Source organism: Pithys albifrons, chromosome Z (assembly GCF_047495875.1).
Source record: "Pithys albifrons albifrons isolate INPA30051 chromosome Z, PitAlb_v1, whole genome shotgun sequence".
Classification (NCBI taxonomy): Eukaryota; Metazoa; Chordata; class Aves; order Passeriformes; family Thamnophilidae; genus Pithys; species Pithys albifrons.
Window position 1 is genome coordinate 42,211,838 of NC_092497.1, and position 19,364 is coordinate 42,231,201.

The following is a 19,364-nucleotide window of genomic DNA, read 5'->3' on the forward strand; positions in this document are numbered from 1 at the left end:
TTCATAGTTTCCTTTATGGTTTATGAGCTAGACAGGCGGGCTTTAAAGAGGTGTCACTACATTAATGGATTTCTGTCAGCCTGCATAACCCCTGCACACCACTGCTAAGTGCAGCTATTGTTATCAACGTTATCATTGACTGCTGTATTTCACTGTTTTTTGCAAAATAATGTAGAGAGAATTGCCTTGCTGTAAAGGATCTCTACTGCTTTAAGGAATGGCTGTCAATAGAGGAAAACTCTCAGAAGGGGATTTACAAGCCAGGGCTGATGTTGCTCACTCTTCCTGAATGCAACAGGTTACCCAGCCTGCATGAGGACCCCAGCTCCTGCACCCGCATCCCTTTCTTTGGTAAGGTGGCACATGCTGCCTGTTGTCTGGAGATCTGTGTTCTTGGCAGGGGATGGGGGAAGGATGAGATCCATAATTTACAGCTAAAACAAAAGCCAGTGGTGGGTACCATCCTGTCAGCACCTCTGCATCGAATTGTAACAGCTGCATTTGGTGTTTGCCTGTCTTGTCCTTGGGATGTGGGAAAAATACCTCAAGTAAATAAAGCCTGGATCTTTGTTGAGAAGATCATAACAATCTCAAAAAACAGTCTTAATGACAGCAAAATTGCCATTCAGGTGCCTTTGCAAAGAAACAAGCTGTTTAAGCACTGCTAGGGTGAGAACTTTTTCTTATAACATGCTCCTAGGTAAGGATCCAGTTATATCACATTCTGGACAATCCCTCCTTACATCTTGTCTTGTCTTTTTGCAGATTTTAAGAAGGAGAATATAACCAGTAAGTAGATTGCTCCAGGCTCTATATTTTTAGAGGTGGACATATATTCTTCAATGAAGATGCAGTTTGCACAGTACTTTTGTGTTTTTCTCTGGTCCTGGCTGGCTTAATTCAGGTGATTACCAGGGAATGTCTGGTTTTCCACATCCAAGGCATGGGGAAACACATTTCCAGCTCTTCAGAGATTGGGGAGAATGTGGGCTGGTACGTTTTGAAGATGATGGGAGAGGTGTGGTGGTGTTAGGTAGCACCTTCCCCTCCAGCTGTTTCCTTTTCTTTCTACCAATTTCTTCTAGTTCTACTTTATCCATATTTGGTATTTGTGATAATGCCTGAGGTTATCCTGGCCTTATATGCCATTACCCACTGGGTTACTTAATGTCAGGCTGGCCTTACAAGACTCTAATATCCAAAAAGTCCCAGAATTCTCCTCAAATCTTCTCTGAAGTCTGGTTGTTTCTTGTGTGACTCCCCATGACCAATGGTGAGACCCAGACACCTCCTGAGGTGCTGCTATGACTCCTGTCACCCCTCCTGCCCTGCTGCTCATCATGGCTGAAACATATGCAGCACTTCCACTGACTTGTAATGGCAGTTTCAAGCTCAGCCACTGAACTTGTGCCATTGGAAAAAGGAAGAATCTCTCTCCTGTCATGCTTCTAAGCAGGTGAGATCTGCAGATCTAGCAGTGGTAGGCAATTTCTTCATGGAGAGAGAAAGTAAAAAAAAAAGAGCAAAATGAAGAATTTTGGGGACTATTCTTTCGTGAAAAGATGTTGGCTCCACCTGGGACCCAAACCCTAGGTGTCCACTGATACATACTTGGGAGACAGGGCTTCAGCACCCCATAGGCACTGCAGCATCACTGCCCAATGCCTACAGCCAACAGGTGCAGCCATCTCCTCCCTGGTGGAAGGACCACAAGAGAAGGGTACCAGCAAATGAGTGGTGCATTCATGGGATGGTTTCAGCCTCCCCTTAGATGTCGGTGTAGTGGTTTTAGCTAAGCCTCAAATTGGCAGGCTCAGAGAATCTATGTAGATTGAGAGACAGCTATCACCTGACTAGGTAACCAAGGAAGTATTTCATACCAAATCACGCAAACTTAAGATATGTGTGGAACAGTGGGAGGTGGTAAGTCAGTTTTCTGCCATGGCCGAGTTACAAGCTGGACGTGACCAGCTTCTGTCTTAGAGTAGGCCTAGCTTCTACTCCTGCTGCCTCTGCTTGCATTTTGTTTGAATTCAGGGAAGTAGAAACATTTTTGTTGTTACTCTTTCTGTTTCTTGCTAAGTGTCTTTTAGAATACTTATAGATTTAAAGTGATACACTTTGTATTAATTGAAGACTGCAAAGTTATATATAACTTTTGTAAGTGTATGTTATATTATAGTTCTCTCTTAATTTTATCTTTTCTTTATAAATACATATAGTTAGTTTCAGCATAAACCTAGTTTAGAAGGGGTTTTTTTTCCCCTCTCCTTCTTCTTTTTCCCTTAGCTAGTTGAAGAGAGGAAGAACCCTTTTCACTCTGTCCTAGACAGTTAGCATTTTGCCAGCTCAACCCAAGACAGGTTGCAAGTTCAGGACATAGCCTCTGTCTCCTGTGGAAATGCATGACCATTTTGTTCAGCTTTCACAGCATTTTCCCAGAATGGCATTGCACAGATGTGCAATATTCAGTCATGAACCAGGAAAGCATACCAGTAAAAGTTTAGTAAAATTACCCCTTTCCTTTTACTTTAGAGCCTCTGTTGTGTGCACAAAGGTTTGGGGAGCATGAACCAAACTGTCTTCTAGATTGCCATCAAATCATTCATTAAAACCCAAATTGACCACTTAGAATATTCCTTTTGTCCTCATTATAGCAAGACCATCTAAGAATACATCTTCATTTTCCAGAGTATGAAGGACTCAGGGTGCTTCCTTAATGTTTTTGTTACCCTGAAAACTGCACATTGATCCTCTATTTCATTTATTTCAGATCTGTGCAGAAATCTTTTTCATGTTCATTTCTAACTCCATCATGAGGCATTGCTTTCCTTACCTTTGAATGTGAGACATGTAAAATGCTGGGCTCAGGCACACAAGTATGTATCAGGGCAGTTTAACAAGATTTTTCACCTCTGCAGATCTATGTCATGTTGGGGCTGCTATCTTGTTGCTGATGTGAGTCATAAATGGTATTTACATATAAGTCAAAGAAGTCCAATTAGACTATTTTTCTTTGTATTTTTGAGGGATGTCCACAGTCCGCAGTCATCCCTATTGTTTGAGCAACAGGAAATTGATCCTTTGCTTAAGCTCACTTACCTGGATCAAACACTTCAGTTGTGATTTTTCTACCTACTCATATGTAGTGCTTGCTGCCTGGTGAAACTTCATAAAGCTAAGGGTCTATAACAAAATAAAACTGCAATCTTGAGGGTTTCAACAAGAAAGGAGCCGATAGTCATCTTGGTGCATTGACTATGGTCCTCCTACAGGGGAAACAGGACAATTTGCAAGAATAAATTAAAACACACAGCCTTGTCTCAAATTTGCATCAAAATTTATAAAGAGATTTTATGAAGCTGAAAAATATTTGCTTTAAGAAAAATAATTATTTTAGAACACATCAGGTTTCCTCTTGTTCTTCTTTCTTCCTGAGCTGCAAGTTTATGAATGTAATAGAAAATGAAATTATGACAACATAATTGTATTTGCCAGTATTTGCTGGCTTGTTAATTCAGTGGACCCTAATGCATGCCAACAATCAGAATGTAGGCCCCTGCTTAGCCTCGTTTACGAAAGTTTAGCTACTATGTGTTGAAATGTGTAAGGCTGCAACTCCTATACTGTCCTCCTGCTTCCTAGATTATTTCAGTGTGGATTAACATCTCCTATGATGACAGGTGATATCTACATTTATGCATATTCCTATAGCAAAATCCTCTCAAGTTTTTTTTCTTTATTTATCTGCAGCTGGAGTAAGCCTTGTATATAGAAAGTAAACTACACATTCTTCATTAGAAAGAACATGGTTTTTTTACTGATACTATTCCTTCAGATCATAGTTGCCATGCGTGTGTGGTTTCCACACATGCTGGAAATCATAGGCTATTTCCAAATATTCAAAGCAGACAAGCACTGTATGGAAGCAGAAGAAGGGATGCCACCTTGGAACTTTATGAATCTCAGCCCTCTGCTACCTATATGAGGAACATAGGTTTATTCCTATTAGTGCCCCTGTTACAGTGCAGGCTGTGAATCATGGAACTAGTGCTGCAATTTGCTTTCTGTCTTGTTTTGGCTTGCGTGGGTTTGGTGTGGTTCTGCCTGTCCTTTGCATGGAAGTGCTGTGCATGAGGTTGTTGCAGCTCAACTGTCACAGGCATATGGCCTATTTCCTCAATCTGCATGAGCTCCAGTTTCCTCTTGGAAGTTTTACCAGATTTGATCTTATGTATTGAGCCCAAAATCCGTTTAAGTATAAACAAGAGGCTAAGCAGTACCAGGCCTGCAGTTGTCTTGTCCCATTATGTGCCTCAGATCAGATGCTAATTGCCATATGCTCTTGTGTAAGGACATGAAATTTCTTCTTGTCAGTCCTTGCTGCAGGACATGGTCTGAGATGCCTTGACGCCATGTTTGTTTGTGTTTTGCTCTCTCACAGGAACTTGCTACAGTGGCAATGGCCAGTTTTACCAGGGCTGGGTCAATGTCACAGTCTCCGGCATTCCCTGCCAGAAGTGGAGTGACCAGGTGTGTATCAATGTATTCCAGAACCAGGCAGCCCAGTCTCAGTAGAAGGGCAAAGCAGGGGACAGGTTGCCTTCATTCTTGAATTCACTGGCATTTCACAACCTCATCACATTTCAATCAGCAAGTTCCCCTTCCTGTGGCAAGATGCATTCTCTGTCATTCTTGAAGGCTGTTTCAAGAAAAGCTCTGCCTTTCTTCACTAAATTTGTTTTACTTGCTTTTATTTTACTAATAACAACAGGAAAAACTATCCTTAAACACTAATCCAATTTGCTTCCTCTCCCAAAGGCTCCTCACTTCCACAGGAGGACTCCTCAGGTTTTTCCTGAGCTGTTTGATGCTGAGAACTACTGTCGCAATCCAGGAGGAGAGAACGAACGTCCTTGGTGCTACACAAAGAATCCAGCTGTGATCTGGGAATACTGCAACGTATCTCCCTGTGAAGACGGTAGGCATCTGCAATTTATGATAGCTGCCACTGTGTTTTTTTCGGGGCCATGCAAGGTGTTTACATTGTGCGTATACCAATCTGTTCTGCCTTCTGGATTCAGCTAGTTCTGGGCCTCCTCATAGATTCATTCAACATATTTGACCAGAAAGTATAACTTGATCCTTAAAGAGGGGAAAATGAAGATGGGTAAAATTGAGCACCTTGTCCTACAATATATAAATGCCAAAGGATGGAATAAGATTGCCTGTGGTATTCTGAAAAATGGATTTGCCCTATTGGGTTTTGAAGGTAAGGTTTTAGGTCCTTTTCCAAAGTTATTTTATTTTGGGTGATATTTTTTCCATAATATAAAAGCCAATTTTAACTAAAAAGAAGTTCTGAAAAACATGGAAACATGTTTTCTCTCTGATGTTGAAACTAAGTGTTCATGTTATTTTTTGTTCAAAGAAAAGAACAATATTTGATAGGTATTTTACCCAAGATTCACAGTTTGTGGATGTCAATGCTTGGAAAAAAGACAATTCTTCTTACACAGAGACTAGAAATTTGATGGATATAGATGAGCGGGGCATTTTCTGAGCTGGCCTTGAAAAGAAGAGTTTAAATTTCTTTCTGTTCTCAATCATTGCATGTACAGAGTACCATTTTCTCAAATGTCTCAGAAAAAACTCAGCAGATAGATATGTGATTTTTTCTCCTGATGATACAGCTCAGTGTATTTTAAACTAGTTTTCCGTATTTGCCCCATAAAGACACTGAGATGGAGATTGTTGAAGGCAAGGGGGTATTTCAGGAGAGTATCACTGTGTACTTACTTGGTCTTACACTCCTCCTTGCAGATTCCTTTTAGGACACATGATACATTGTGGTTCACAGTGTAGACCATTGATCTTTCCCACTGCAGACATAACTGTATTTGACTACTGTTGAGACCATCAAATGTGATCTCCCATCTTTAACTCCTGCAAACATTCTGTAAGAAAACTGTGTTCCCAGCTTAATGGGATCCATTTCTTAGTCTTCACCAGATACCAGACTTTCACATTTGGCAAGCATAAATAGGTTTTGCTTCCTGAAAACCTGGCTTCCCTCGTATGGTTCTCTCATGTGGTTATACAGCTGTATATGTAATGTCAGTAATTCCCAGGAAATCAGGTTGACTCCATAAATTCCTCTTATAGAAAGCGCTATAAACTAGTAGAGGCATAACCCTTTGATTTTGTTTACATTACAGTGTTGCTGTCACTAGCAACAAGAAAACCAAATGAACAGACTCTAAATATCCCTGCTGCTCCTCCCTTTTCACCTACGTACTCCATGACTGTCATCATCTCAATTATCTCCAGCTTTGCTCTGGTCATGATCTTTGGCGTTGTCACTCTGGTTTGCTGTCATCATCGAAAGCAGTGGAAAACTAAAAAAAGGTAAAGCTTGAAACCTAATTCAACACATGAAACACTGCTTTGAAAGAGGGCTTGCCTGTTTCTGAAAGCAAAGTCCTGCAAATACATGTTAGGGAGTAGCAACCCCCTCTTTGCCTGTGGCAGTTCAGTGCAAGTTCTGGCAAACTCCTATGCCAGAGCAGAAAGTGGCTGCCTGGTGACTGGCAACATGGCATGAAACCTTCCTACAAGGCTTGTACAGTAGGTCTGTTGCACATACCTTTTCCACCTTGAAAGAAGTAAGCCCAGGAGAAGAAGCAGCTAGTTATGTCCTAGTTGAAAGCTGTGCACATGCTGACTGGAAATCACTCTATTGTTTCAGAGAGTCTGAGACACCAGCACTCACCACTCTGCCCTCAGAACTACTCTTGGACCGGCTGCACCCAAACCCAATGTATCAGCGCATGCCCCTTCTCCTCAATCCAAAATTGCTTAGCCTGGAGTATCCCAGGAACAATATTGAATATGTGAGAGATATTGGGGAAGGAGCATTTGGGAGAGTCTTCCAAGCCAGGTAAGCGATCTCTGTGGGAGTCCTTTTTATCTGGAGGTACCTATACAAACTGACACTGGAAATCATTCATTTATTCATTCTTTCACTCAAACCAAGATCAAATATGTGTGTACCAAATGGTACACTCAGTCTTAAATTGTTCTTTCTGTTGTCCTCTGCTGTCTTTTGATACTGGTTAAACTTCTGTCACATATGACTTTCTTGTTCTACTCTCTATTCACATACCAAAAAGGGGTGTAAAAGTTTAGCTAAATTTATCAACACTGTTTTTGCCAAGAGTATTGTCTGTGACATATGACCTATTGTGAAATTCTTTCATTTTCCATTATTTACAAATTGTGTGTAGTGGCCTCCATTATAACACCAACAGTGGCCAGTAATTACCACAGAAGGCAATGTGTTATGTTATAGTTCATTCCTGAGCCACTTTCAATTTGATTCAGTGACAAAGCCAAACCAAACAAAAAATCGCCTGTAAACGAACCCCAGCTAGGAAAATAGGGGTTTTTTGTGTGTATGTCTGTGGTGTCCCAGTCTTAAGGGAAAGGGCACACCTAAGATTTGTAGATGCTTGTGGTATAAAAGACCAGCAAAAGCCAGAGGGTTCACAAAAGCTTACAAATTTTTATAGTATATTACACACCTTGCATGGAAATTGGTATGTTATGGTCCCTGACCTTCTATATAAACATACAGTGGTGGGTTTTGAATAAAGGGGTAGTGTGAAAAGGAAGGGAGAGAGAGAGAGATGAATTAAAGATGGGAAGAGAGAAAGATAGGAAGAAAAAGAGATCACCATCCCTGGCTTCAGCATCATTTCAGCTAATAGGATATCTAGGGTCTTAGGGCACATGTGTGCAGGCTTTCCCGGGGATACTTTTTTATAGACAAGTTTTCCTGCCCTGGGATTAAGTTGTTGACTTCTATGCAAATAAGTTAGCATGCACAGTCCATTCTTCTAGACCTTCTTTCTTCTTACCTCTTCCTTTTCTTCTTTCTTCTTCTTCTTCTTCTTTGTTCTGGAAATGGGTCCGGGGGTTTTGGGGGTCTTCAGTGCTTTTGATTCCCCTTCTACTTGACCTCATTCCTGCAGCTGTGCTGTACTGTGCTGTGTTTATCTCCAGTAGCTGGAACAAGAATGTTTGTTCCCAAAAAGTGCTGCCCTACCTCCATATGGCCCCCTTCTCCAGCCACAACAATCGTGGGTTAGCTCCACAGCTATTGGGCTATTGCTGTTTGAGACCTACACAACAATCTCCTTATCTTCTAGGCTTCTGAGGTGTCCCCTTTGTTCACTTTTTATTTTTGGAATTTGCAGCCATTTTTACCTGTTCTAAATTTAAAGTAATAGATTAGATTCCAGTTTTGTTAAATCTCATGGAAGGTGAGATCATGCACTTCTTCAAATGTGAAAAGTCTTTAATTGACTGTGCTGGTTTAAAGGTAAACCAGCAGGAGAAATGAATCCAACACAAAAGAGATTATAATTCAGAGTTACAATTTGATAAAAATGTTACAATGAATCCAATGATACAAAGAGAAATTGCTTTTAACCCACAACACCCAGAAGTATAACGCAGCACCCTGAGGCACAAACACAATGATGTTTGTTAGCCCCTGTGCTGAGAGCCATGTGGTTCCCCTGAGTCCAAAGTAAAAAGGAAGGGAAAACCTGTTGGTGCAGATGGTCATTGCAGTCCAGTTGAGAGTGGTGGTCACAGTCCTGTCAAGGTTCTGGTCCTCCTCTGGATCTGGCAAGTGGTCCCAGAGGTCTTCAAACCCAAAGGTTATATAACCCGTGGTTCATGTGGGAACGCCCAGTACCTCCCCAGGGTGGGTAGTTCCACAATGGGTGATCTGACTCTGTGAGTCATGGAGTATTTTTGGAATTGTTGATGGCCCATTAGCAGACATGACCCCTCAGGCTGGGTGTGGAGGTTCTAATGACTTCCTGGAGGGGACTTATCACAGCTCCTATCTCACAGGCTTCTTTAACACCCAGTTCACAGCCTGAGGGGTCAGGTGTGCCCTGGCCAGCTGCTGCAAATGGTCCATTGTTAACTGCTCATGAGAAATGATGTAGAGGGTGGAGAATACACAACTTTGGTCACACCCACAGTGATAAACTGGTCCTGTCTGCGAAGCAGGATAATATTCACTCCTTATTCTATACCAGCTATATCATGCCAAAATTGATAACCTTTTTAAAAGTATATACATGCATATCTATCTATCTATCTATCTATCTATCTATCTATCTATCTATCTATCCACACACAAGGAAACATTACAGATTGTTCTCACCCAAAATTAGGTCCCCTTGTGGTACTCAATGTGTTTTCCCATCTTTTTGCATTACCCACCAAGTGCAACCAGGTCCTTGAGCAAACATAATCCTGTGGATGGGTTTGCTTGTTTGAGGTGGGATTAACCCAAACAATCTTTCCTAACATACCTATCATATGGACCACAGGGATTTTATCTCCATCTACAGTATTCAAAAGTTCTGATTGGGCAGGGCAAGCCTTGGGGGTTGACCAATCAGGTGGTCTTAGCTAAATGCAGCTCCCAGTGTTTGTAAATTCCCCTGCCCACTGCCTTCAAGGTAGTTTTCAGCAGTCCATTGCACTGCTCAACTTTCCCAGCAGCTGGTGCATGGTATGGGATATGATAGACCCACTCAATGCCGTGCTCTCTGGCCCAGGTGTCTATCAGGCTGTTCTTGAAGTGGGTGCCATTGTCAGACTCTATTCTCTCTGGGGTGCCGTGTCACCACAGGACTTGCTTTTCAAAGCCCAGGATGGTATTCCGGGCAGTGGTGTGAGGCATGGGGTATGTCTCCAGCCATCCAGAGGTTGCCTCTACCATGGTTAGCACATAGTGCTTGCCTTGGCGTGTTTGGGGAAGTGTGATGTAGTCAACTTGCCAGGCTTCCCAATACCTGTGTTTCAACCACAGTCCACCATACCATAGAGGCTTCACCCTCTTGGCCTGCTTGATGGCAGCACATATGTCACAGTCATGGATAACCTGCGAGACACTGTCCATGGTTAGATCCACCCCTCGGTCCCGAGCCCATCTGTATGTCGCATCTCTGCCCTCATGACCTGAGGCATCATGGGTCCATTGAGCTAGAAACAATTCTCCCTTGTGCTGCCAATCCAGATCTACCTGCAAAACTTTAATCCTGGCAGCTCGATCCACCTGCTCGTTGTTATGATGCTCTTCATTAGCCCGGCTCTTGGGTACATGAGCATCTACGTGACGGACCTTCACACTCAGCTTCTCTACCCAGGCAGTGATGTCCTGCCACATCTCAGCTGCACAGATGGGTTTCCGTTTGTGCTGCCACTTGGCCTTTCTTCATCACTCCAGCCAATCCCACAGAGCATTGGCCACCATGCATGAGTCAATGCAGAGGTAGAGTCTTAGCCACTTCTCTCGTTCAGTGATATCCAAAGCCAGCTGAATGGCTTTCAGCTCTACAACCTGACTTGATCCACCTTGTCCTTCAGTCGCTTCTGCAACTCGACATGTAAGACTCCATACAGCTGCTTTCCACTTCCAGTTTGTCCCTAATGGGAAGAGACCATATCACTTTTCCTCTTCTGGTAGCTCGTTATATGGTGGGGCCTCCTCAGCTCGTGTCACCTGCACCTCTTCTTCAGATGATAGTCTGAAATGCTCATCTTCTGGCCAGTTGGTGATGATTTCCAAAATCCCATGGCAAATAGGATTCCCTATCCAGGTTTGCTGTGTGATCAGAGCAATCCACTTCATGTGGCATCTGTGGCATGATGGGTAGAAGGAGATTTTTGTTTGAGCATCCAGCCCAGCACTGGTAGTCAGGGTGCTAGAAGGAGTGGTGCCTCAGTGCCAATCACTGCTGAGGCAGCTCAAACTCCTTCATAAGCCCCCAGGATCTCTTTCTCAGTTGGAGGATAGGATGCTTCAGATCCTTTGTATCCCCGACTCCAGAATCCCAGCAGCTGTCCTTGGGTCTCCCCAGCTACTTTCTGCCAGAGGTTCCAGGATGGGCCATTCTTCCTGGTTGCAGTGTAGAACACGTTCTTCATGTCCTGGCCTGGCCTGACTGGCCCAAGGGCTACTGCATGGGCAATCTCCTGTTTAATCTGCTCAAAGGCTTGTTGTTGTTCAGGGCCCCACTGGAAATATTTTTTCTTCCGTGTCACAAGGTAGAGAGGACTTACAATCTGATTGTACATGGCACTTAGGAAAGCCTGTGTTTCCTTCTTGTTGGTCGGTAGGGGCATAGCTGCTATTTTGTTGATCACCTCTATTGGAATCTGGCAATGTCTGTCTTGCCACTTCACTCCTAGGAAGTGAATTTCCTGAGCAGGTCCCTTTACCTTGCTTCATTTAATTGCAAAACCAGCTCTTAGGAGAATCTGCATTATCTTCTCTCCTTTCTCAAAAACTTCCCCTGCTGTGTTTCCCCATACAATGATGTCATTGATGTACTGCAGATGTTCTGGAGCCTCAGCATTTTCCAATGCAGTCTGGATCAGTCCATGGCAAATGGTGGGACTGTGTTTCCATCCCTGGGGCAGTCGATTCCAGGTGTACTGCACACTCTTCCAGGTGAAAGCGAACTGTGGCCTGCACTCTGCTGCCAACGGAATGGAGAAAAAAGCATTGGCAATGTCAATGGTGGCATATCACTTGGCTGCCTTGGACTCCAGCTCATACTGAAGCTCCAGCATGTCCAGCACAGGAGCACTCAGGGGGAGTGTGACCTCACTGAGGCCACGGTAATCCACCGTCAGCCTCCACTCTTCACTGGACTTTCGCACTGGCCATATGGGGCTATTAAAGGGTGAGTGAGTCTTGCTGACCACCCCTTGGCTCTCCAACTCACGGATCATTTTGTGTATGGGGGTCACAGAGTCTCGGTCAGTGCGGTATTGCCGACGGTGCACTGTTGCTGTGGCCAGCGGTACCAATTGTTCTTCAACTTTCAGCAGTCCCACAGCAGAAGGGTCCTCTGAGAGGCCAGGCAAGGTGTTCAGCTGTCTGATTTCCTCTGTCTCCACAGTGGCTATGCCAAAGGCCCAACAAACACCTTTTGGGTCTTTGAAATACCCACTGCTCAGGTAATTATGCCAAGGATAAATGGGGCTTCTGGACCAGTCACAATGGGATGTCTATGCCATTCCTTCCCTGTCAAGCTGACTTCAGCTTCTAGTACAGTCAGTTATTGGGATCCCTCTGTCACCCCAGAAATAGAGATGGATTCTGCCCCGACATATCTTGATGGCATCAATGTACACTGTGTGCCAGAGTCAACTAAAGCCTTGTATCTCTGTGGGTATGATGTGCCAGGCCACCAAATTCACACAGTCCAATAAACCCGATTGTCCCTCTCCTTTACCTGGCTAGAGGCAGGTCCCCCCTAATTCTGATCATGGTACTCACTGCGCTTTCCTTGTGAGTATGACTGGGAGGTTCCTTCAAGAGGATCAGACATGACATCATCACTCCTATACCATCTGGAGTCTTGTCGACGAGAGACTGGAGCAGCATTTTACCCTGAAGAATTCCTTGTGGTAGTTGGTCCTCTTTTCAATTCACGTACCCGAGCTGCTAAGGAAGAGGTGGGTTTTCCATCCCACTTCCTCGTATTTTCTCCATGCTCATGGATGTAAAACCACAGATTGCCGTGTGGATTGTACCCTTTCTCCTTAGCTGGGGGATGTCTGCTCCTTATGGCAGAGACTCTTGTTTGTCCTGGTAAGATATGGAAGATTCCTTCCTTAATTTCCTCTCTTAGCTTCTGGTGGCCCTCTACAATCTTCTCTTCCAGTCTGTCCAGTTTTATTTCCACAGATGAGACACGGGTTTGTAATGGGGCAATAACAGTGTCTTCATAAATCCTGAGTTTGCTAACCAGTGCTCCCACCTTGTCCTCTCCCTCTCTCCACCTGCAACATTGCTGGTAGTGGGAATACATTTCTGACCCAAGCTGTGCAATTCTAACCACATCTGGGATGTGCACTTTACACCATGTGGACTTTTAAGGAATCTCTCATCCTCTGAAAAAATTATCTCCAGTATGTCTAATTGCCTTGAGCACTGGATACCTTGTTCCAACATGTTCCACTGTCCTTGCTGTACATGGAGGTCCTCCTTACAAAGATATCTCCCAAATAAACCCAAAGATGAACCCAGTCCTTCCTACACTGAGGTGGATGGAAGATGTCTTGTCAGTCTTGACAGAATCCATAATTTCTGCTGGACAATCTTTATACTGGGTTCTTCAGAAAGTCTCATTCCCAAATTCCTGAGAGGAAGTCTACAGACTACCTAGTTCCATGCTTACTCATGACAGTTCTTTACAGTTAAATAATAGTGGATGTGGCTGATTTTGTACCTGTATCTGGAATAGTGTATGATGACCTCAAAAAAAACCCCAAGGATGTGTCAGAGTTCCACCATGGGCCAAAATTTTTCTGGTGAAACTGCTTCCATTGACTTCAAAGGTAAAGGACTCTCCTTGCATAAAGGAGTCATAATACAGATATTTTTAATGTTTATAGTTATGCTGTTAGCATATCTGCTAGGAAATGAGCTATGCACAGGTTAAATATGTTACAGCTGGGAAAAAGTTTCAATAGCTGTGATGGATTTATTTTTCTAATGAAGGGATAAGTTATTTCTAATGGAAGACATGCAGGCATACTTTTGTTTAATACAGAAAGAGCTAAAAATAACAACGTTCAAGGGGCACACAGTGGGAAAGTCACAGATGCTTAGCCTGTGATTGATTGTTGCCTGAATGGCCGAATGCATCTGAGCTTGAAACAGGAGCAAAACTGTAGAAACTGCACAACAGCTGTGCTTGGGGGCAGTGTGCCAGCAAGGCAGCTCTTGTCTCAGCACAGTGCTCAGGGTGCCCTATGGTGCATCATCTTCCAGTTTATGCAGCAGCTGTGGTGAGCAAGCAGGACAGACGGTCTTACTGTCAAGTGCCACTTTGGACCTGCACTAGAAGCTTTAATGCAATATAAATGCTACTCAGATCTTTCTGAGCTGTAAATGACTCTCATGGACATCAAACAGGACCTCTCAAAGGACATTCAAATGTTGCTGAAGTGCTGGGTTAAGCAAATGCTAAAGTAGTGTAGAGATCTTTTATGTGGATTTCATTCACCTCAGTGCTGCAATTTCTTTTAATTAAAGCTTTTTGTTATTGATAGAGGAAACTGAGAGTAAAAGAGATGGGGAAAAATAAAGCATCACATCTTAGCCAGTGTTTGCCAAGTAGAGAGTACCACACCCTGAGAAATGTCTGCTTTCTGTGGCTCAAGAAAGGAGCCACAGATATCGTTTCTGAGGAACTTCCTTATTTTTAGTAATAACCCTGTCAAAAGTTCCTCCATGGCCTTATAATTCCTTGTAACTATTATAATTCCTTATAATAGGCCACTGGCATTTCTGTGCACTGCTGGAGATCAGTGCAGACTGCTGATCCAGTAGCACAAGATGTGTATCCCTGCAGGTTACTGAAACTAAATCAACTCAGATTGTTGCCTCTCCATCTTGAATGAATAAAATGTACTTTCCTACATGTGTTAAATGGGCATCTTGAGCTAAGTTTAGCAATACTCCTCCTGCTCTCATGTTTCTCCCTATCCTGTAAACACAGCTCTGCACACAGTGCCGCAGTGCCTTTGCCAGTTGGCTTGCTGTGAGTCCTGATTCAGTGTTTACTCACTCTTGGGTCAAGCAACATGTTAGGACAGGAAGTGTCTGGCTATCACTTACCAGCTTCTCCTGAAAGGCTGCTGTCTTCACCAGGAACAGCTTCACACTGGAAAGGATGAGGAAGTAACCATGCTTAAAACAAAATTCAAGACTTGGCTCAGGTATATTCCAGCTGGGGCCTGGACTCTGCCCCTAGGAGGACCACACTGCTCCCCACAAGACACCAGAGCACCAGCTTAATGTAGTTCAATGCAGACCAGCATGCAAGTTTTCTCCCAGAGCTGGTCCAGGCTAAGACTGAAGGCCAGGATTGCCTAAAAGCCTGGATGTTAAGCCTTTGCTAACAGGCTAGTAGACCCCCACTGCAAAGGCACAGCTTTTTGTTCCTGCAAGAGACAAAGCTGTTTCTAAGGTCAGAGTTTCTTGACAGAAGTCTCCTCATTTTCTCTCCATCTACAAAGTGTGTTTCTTTGAGCTGATATCTCAAACATCACTGAAAAACAGTGTATGGATGTTAATGGATATTAATTAACAGTGTGGGTGTAAATTAAAACAAAACAAAACACCCTCAAAATCCAAAAACAAACCAGCACACCAACTAACTGACTGACCAACCAACATAAAAAAATCCCCAAAACCAAAAGAAAAAACTCCTCCAAAGTAAAAAAAAAATACCCCAAACCCTTGAAAACCAAAAAAGGCATGACAAAATGAGCCCCTGTCAGTTCAGAGCACTCTCCTACCCTCACATAAATTTAACCAAAAGATAGGAAAAGTGGGTCTTCACCATACTCAGACGAGAATTAAAGTATTTGTTAGAAAACCCTCCACTTTGTGGTCCTTTACCTGAATTCTCCTGTTTCAGAGCCAGCAGCTTCTCATTGCTCCCCTAGAGATGTGCCCCTATCCTTTTATGCAAAGACTGTCTTTTGGGCACCAAAAGGGGCAGCTTTGCTAGGTGTCTGCCAGCACTTCAATCTCCCTCTGTGAAGATCAGTGTGAGTTTCCCAGGTCTGCTGGGAACTGGGCTGCATTAGAATGAGTTACCAAGGGTGAAATTTCTTGCTGTTGCTTGAAGGCCAGATAAAAGACTGGGTAGCTTAATCGTTCTTGGTTGCAGTTAGGATAGTTTACACTACAAGTTTTAGTGAAGTTAGTTGGTTGGGTGTACATCAGCCTGGGGTGAGTTGCTTCTCTCTCCAGAGCATGCAACACTGTAAAAGTGAATTTTTTGGACTAGAGAGTTCATCCTGTCCTTCATGAAGTTTATGATGTGACCTCCAACCTAGGGATAGGTTGTTGTTTACCAGCCTGTTAACTTATTTATGTCTTCATCAGTCATAGTAATGAGTCTGTAAATAGAAAGAACAGTGATCAAGAAAGTTAATACTGGATTTAGACCCTCCTGAACCAAATTATATATCTCTGTAATATGCAATGCAGACATGCCTGAGAGGTGAAGATGGTCTCTAATATTCTTTTAGTTGATGCTGGGGCCTCCCACCTTGTTTAGTGTGCATGCATTCACTGATGCTTTCCTCCTTTCCCTCTCCTTGCAGGGCCCCAGGGCTGCTGCCGTATGAGCCTTTCACAATGGTGGCAGTGAAAATGCTGAAGGAGGAAGCATCTGCAGACATGCAGGCCGATTTTCAGCGGGAAGCAGCTCTCATGGCAGAGTTTGATAATCCAAATATTGTCAAGCTTTTAGGTATCTCAGTGGGACACCCACGTACAGGGTACCACCTCCTGCAAATCTTCTGTGGGGCTGTTGGAAGTGCAAGTGACTCGAGCTTAACGCAAATGACAATGCTGGTCTATTCTACAAAGTCATGAGCTTTTCTATGTGCCATTGTATGCTCTGCTAAATTGTCCACTGAAACAAGGCTCAAAATGTATGTGTGATGAAGGCTTAACAGGATGGTGCAACATATTAAACCTCTTCATGATGCATTGAGTATACTGTTGGCCATCTTGCTGCCTAGCTCTGCTTCCACTGTAATATATATCTTACAGTGAAGACATGAACTTCCTGGAGCTGTTATTAATTTTGTGGGTACTTAAAAAATACAGGCACCAGTCTTGTTACTTTTATAGGTCCCATACTATTGTGATGTCTGAACATTCATCGGCATTAAAGAAACAAAAATTGAACAAACGAACAAAAAAAGCCAATCACAAAAATGGTTTCTTTCTTCCCTTCCCTTCTCATCTGAAAGGAAACTCTGCCTTTTTTTTTTTGTTTGTTTGGTTTGGGTTTTTCTTTTTTTTTTTTTTTTTGAAAGTCTTGATTTTGCAGCTTGACTAATAGGGCATTCTTCTGTGAAGAAAGCTGGGGAACAAATAGTCTTTCAGTGAATTGTCATTTTTTGTTTAACATAGATGCTGCTGGCCACGTTCACCTGGCAATCCTGCTGTAAGTTGCTGTATACAGATCTCACACTGGTGAACAGGCAGCTGAGATCTTGATTTATTTCAGTAATTTTGAATTAGATTTGAAATAGATAAACCACAGTATTGGGAAGTTTGAGTTAAAAATCTTTGCTTTGGCTATAGAAAAGCAGGAAATGCCCCAAACACAAATAAATTTTGTGTTTATGATCAACACATTTAGGGTCAGGAAGGGGCAAAGGTACAGAAAAACAGATAAAACAGCTACATTATTGAAGACAGCTTAGAAGATAAAGTTCTTACATACAGTTCTAATGATTGTGAGATCCTGATTTCATCACATTGGGAATAGCTATCTGTTTTGCCTCAAAGATTCAAAGGTTAGGTCATCAACCAAAATTTAAGATTTCACAATGACTTGAATGACCAATTGCTAAATGCTGGTCCTAGGAAAGCAAAACACATACATTTTAAATGTTGGCTTTTGCTTGTTGGTGAGTTAATGATAGGCACACAAATATTTTTAAAATATCACTGTATTCTCAGTAAGACTGGTGGAAATCTAGTCCTCTACTGATGCTGGCCCACCAATACAGCTGATGTAGAGCCAAGAATGTGCCTTTCAGTGGGACTAGGTTCTTTATCTATCAGATATGAAAAATGCCTCCTTTCTGATGTCTGCTTTCTCTTTGTCTTTCCTCAATTTTTGAGTATCTTTCATGCCAAAAGTAATTTCTGCAATGAAATTTTTTGCATGAGCTGTTTAAAAAAAAATTCAGAAGGAATTGTACTGGGAGTTTCTTTGCATTCCAAATATCCCACTGAACCCTTGAACATGCCCCTTGTGATTACATTTGAAGTCTTCCTGCCTATGTGTTGCCTCCACGTTAGTATTAGTAATAATTATAATAATTAGTACAATAATTGCAACATATAAAAGAATTACAAAATAGCGTGATCAGAGCTACAAAGATTACTTCCTGAATGTATGACCTTGCAGTTGCACTTGGAAAGAGGCAATATTTCTATTAATGCTAGCTTAAACAGGATCAGGCTCTTAATTAAATATAAATCCAAAAGTTTATATTTTTCCTGGGATGTCCACACAAATTAGTGAAGTCCATGACTTGTTAGCATCTCCCACAGAGCTCAGTGTTATATCCCTGGTAAAGGCATTTCAAAGAGACAGCATGCATGGTGGATGCATGTGAACTTGATGGTATTTGCATGGTCAGATTTTTCCCTGGCTCTTCATGCATTGTTGAAGTCTCCCTTTTGTGTAAGTATTTTTTACTTTTTGGGATTTGCACATCAGATTTCTCATTGCTACCCAAATGACCTGTGTGGTGCATCTATCCTCTTACAGGTGTGTGTGCTGTTGGGAAACCAATGTGCCTGCTGTTTGAGTACATGGCCTATGGTGATCTAAATGAATATCTGCGTGACCGCTCACCCCGCAACCTCTGCAGCCTGGCACACAGCAGTCTGGACACAAGGATTCGTCTTCCTAACCCCCTAGCACTGTGCTGCACCAGCCAGCTGTGCATTGCCAAGCAGGTTGCTGCTGGCATGGTGTACCTCTCTGAGCGCAAGTTTGTCCATCGGGATTTGGCCACCAGGAACTGTCTGGTAGGGGAGAACATGGTGGTCAAAATTGCCGATTTTGGTCTTTCGAGGAACATGTATTCTGCTGACTACTACAAAGCGAACGAGAATGATGCCATCCCCATCCGCTGGATGCCCCCTGAGTCCATTTTCTACAACCGCTACACCACAGAATCTGATGTGTGGGCCTACGGAGTGGTGCTGTGGGAGATCTTCTCCTATGGCATGCAGCCCTACTATGGGATGGCTCATGAAGAGGTCATCTACTATGTGAGGGATGGGAACGTCCTCTCCTGCCCAGACAATTGTCCCCTGGAGCTCTACAACCTGATGCGCCTCTGCTGGAGCAAGCTGCCTGCTGACCGTCCAGGCTTCGCGAGCATCCACCGCATCTTGGAGCGCATGTATGAGAGGGCTGTGGCCAACATGTCTGTCTGAGGGATGTGCCTTCTTGCACTTCCTTCCTTGTCTCCTGTGTGCACCTATCCAGACTGACTTGGACCAGCCCATGAGTGATGGTGGGTTCACACAAAGTCCCACTTCAGGGGAGGAGAAACAGCTTGCTCCTCTACCAAGCAAGAATTGTGGACTGCATACCCTTATGCACCATTCTGAGTGGGACTGTACTTCCAAAACAACAGAGGTGATCTCTGACACCAAGCCAGGACTCTTTAAACTGGTGAATGTGCTGACCATGCTAACTCAG

The 19,364-nt window shown here is 43.2% G+C and overlaps 1 protein-coding gene across 3 annotated transcripts in view; it reads left to right on the forward strand.

Annotated features, from left to right (window-relative positions):
- Nucleotides 1-19,096, forward strand: part of MUSK (muscle associated receptor tyrosine kinase) — a 55,839-nt gene extending 36,743 nt beyond the window's left edge. The window contains exons 10-17 of one of the 3 annotated variants that reach the window (XM_071580540.1): nucleotides 176-351; nucleotides 766-789; nucleotides 4,445-4,533; nucleotides 4,822-4,981; nucleotides 6,219-6,408; nucleotides 6,749-6,940; nucleotides 16,225-16,373; nucleotides 18,420-19,096. In XM_071580540.1, the coding sequence (XP_071436641.1) occupies nucleotides 176-351; nucleotides 766-789; nucleotides 4,445-4,533; nucleotides 4,822-4,981; nucleotides 6,219-6,408; nucleotides 6,749-6,940; nucleotides 16,225-16,373; nucleotides 18,420-19,096 (1,657 nt within the window). The remainder of the gene's footprint in view (nucleotides 1-175; nucleotides 352-765; nucleotides 790-4,444; nucleotides 4,534-4,821; nucleotides 4,982-6,218; nucleotides 6,409-6,748; nucleotides 6,941-16,224; nucleotides 16,374-18,419) is intronic. The other 2 variants (XM_071580541.1, XM_071580542.1) reach the window with 2 other exon arrangements.
- The last annotated feature ends 268 nt before the right edge of the window (nucleotides 19,097-19,364 follow it).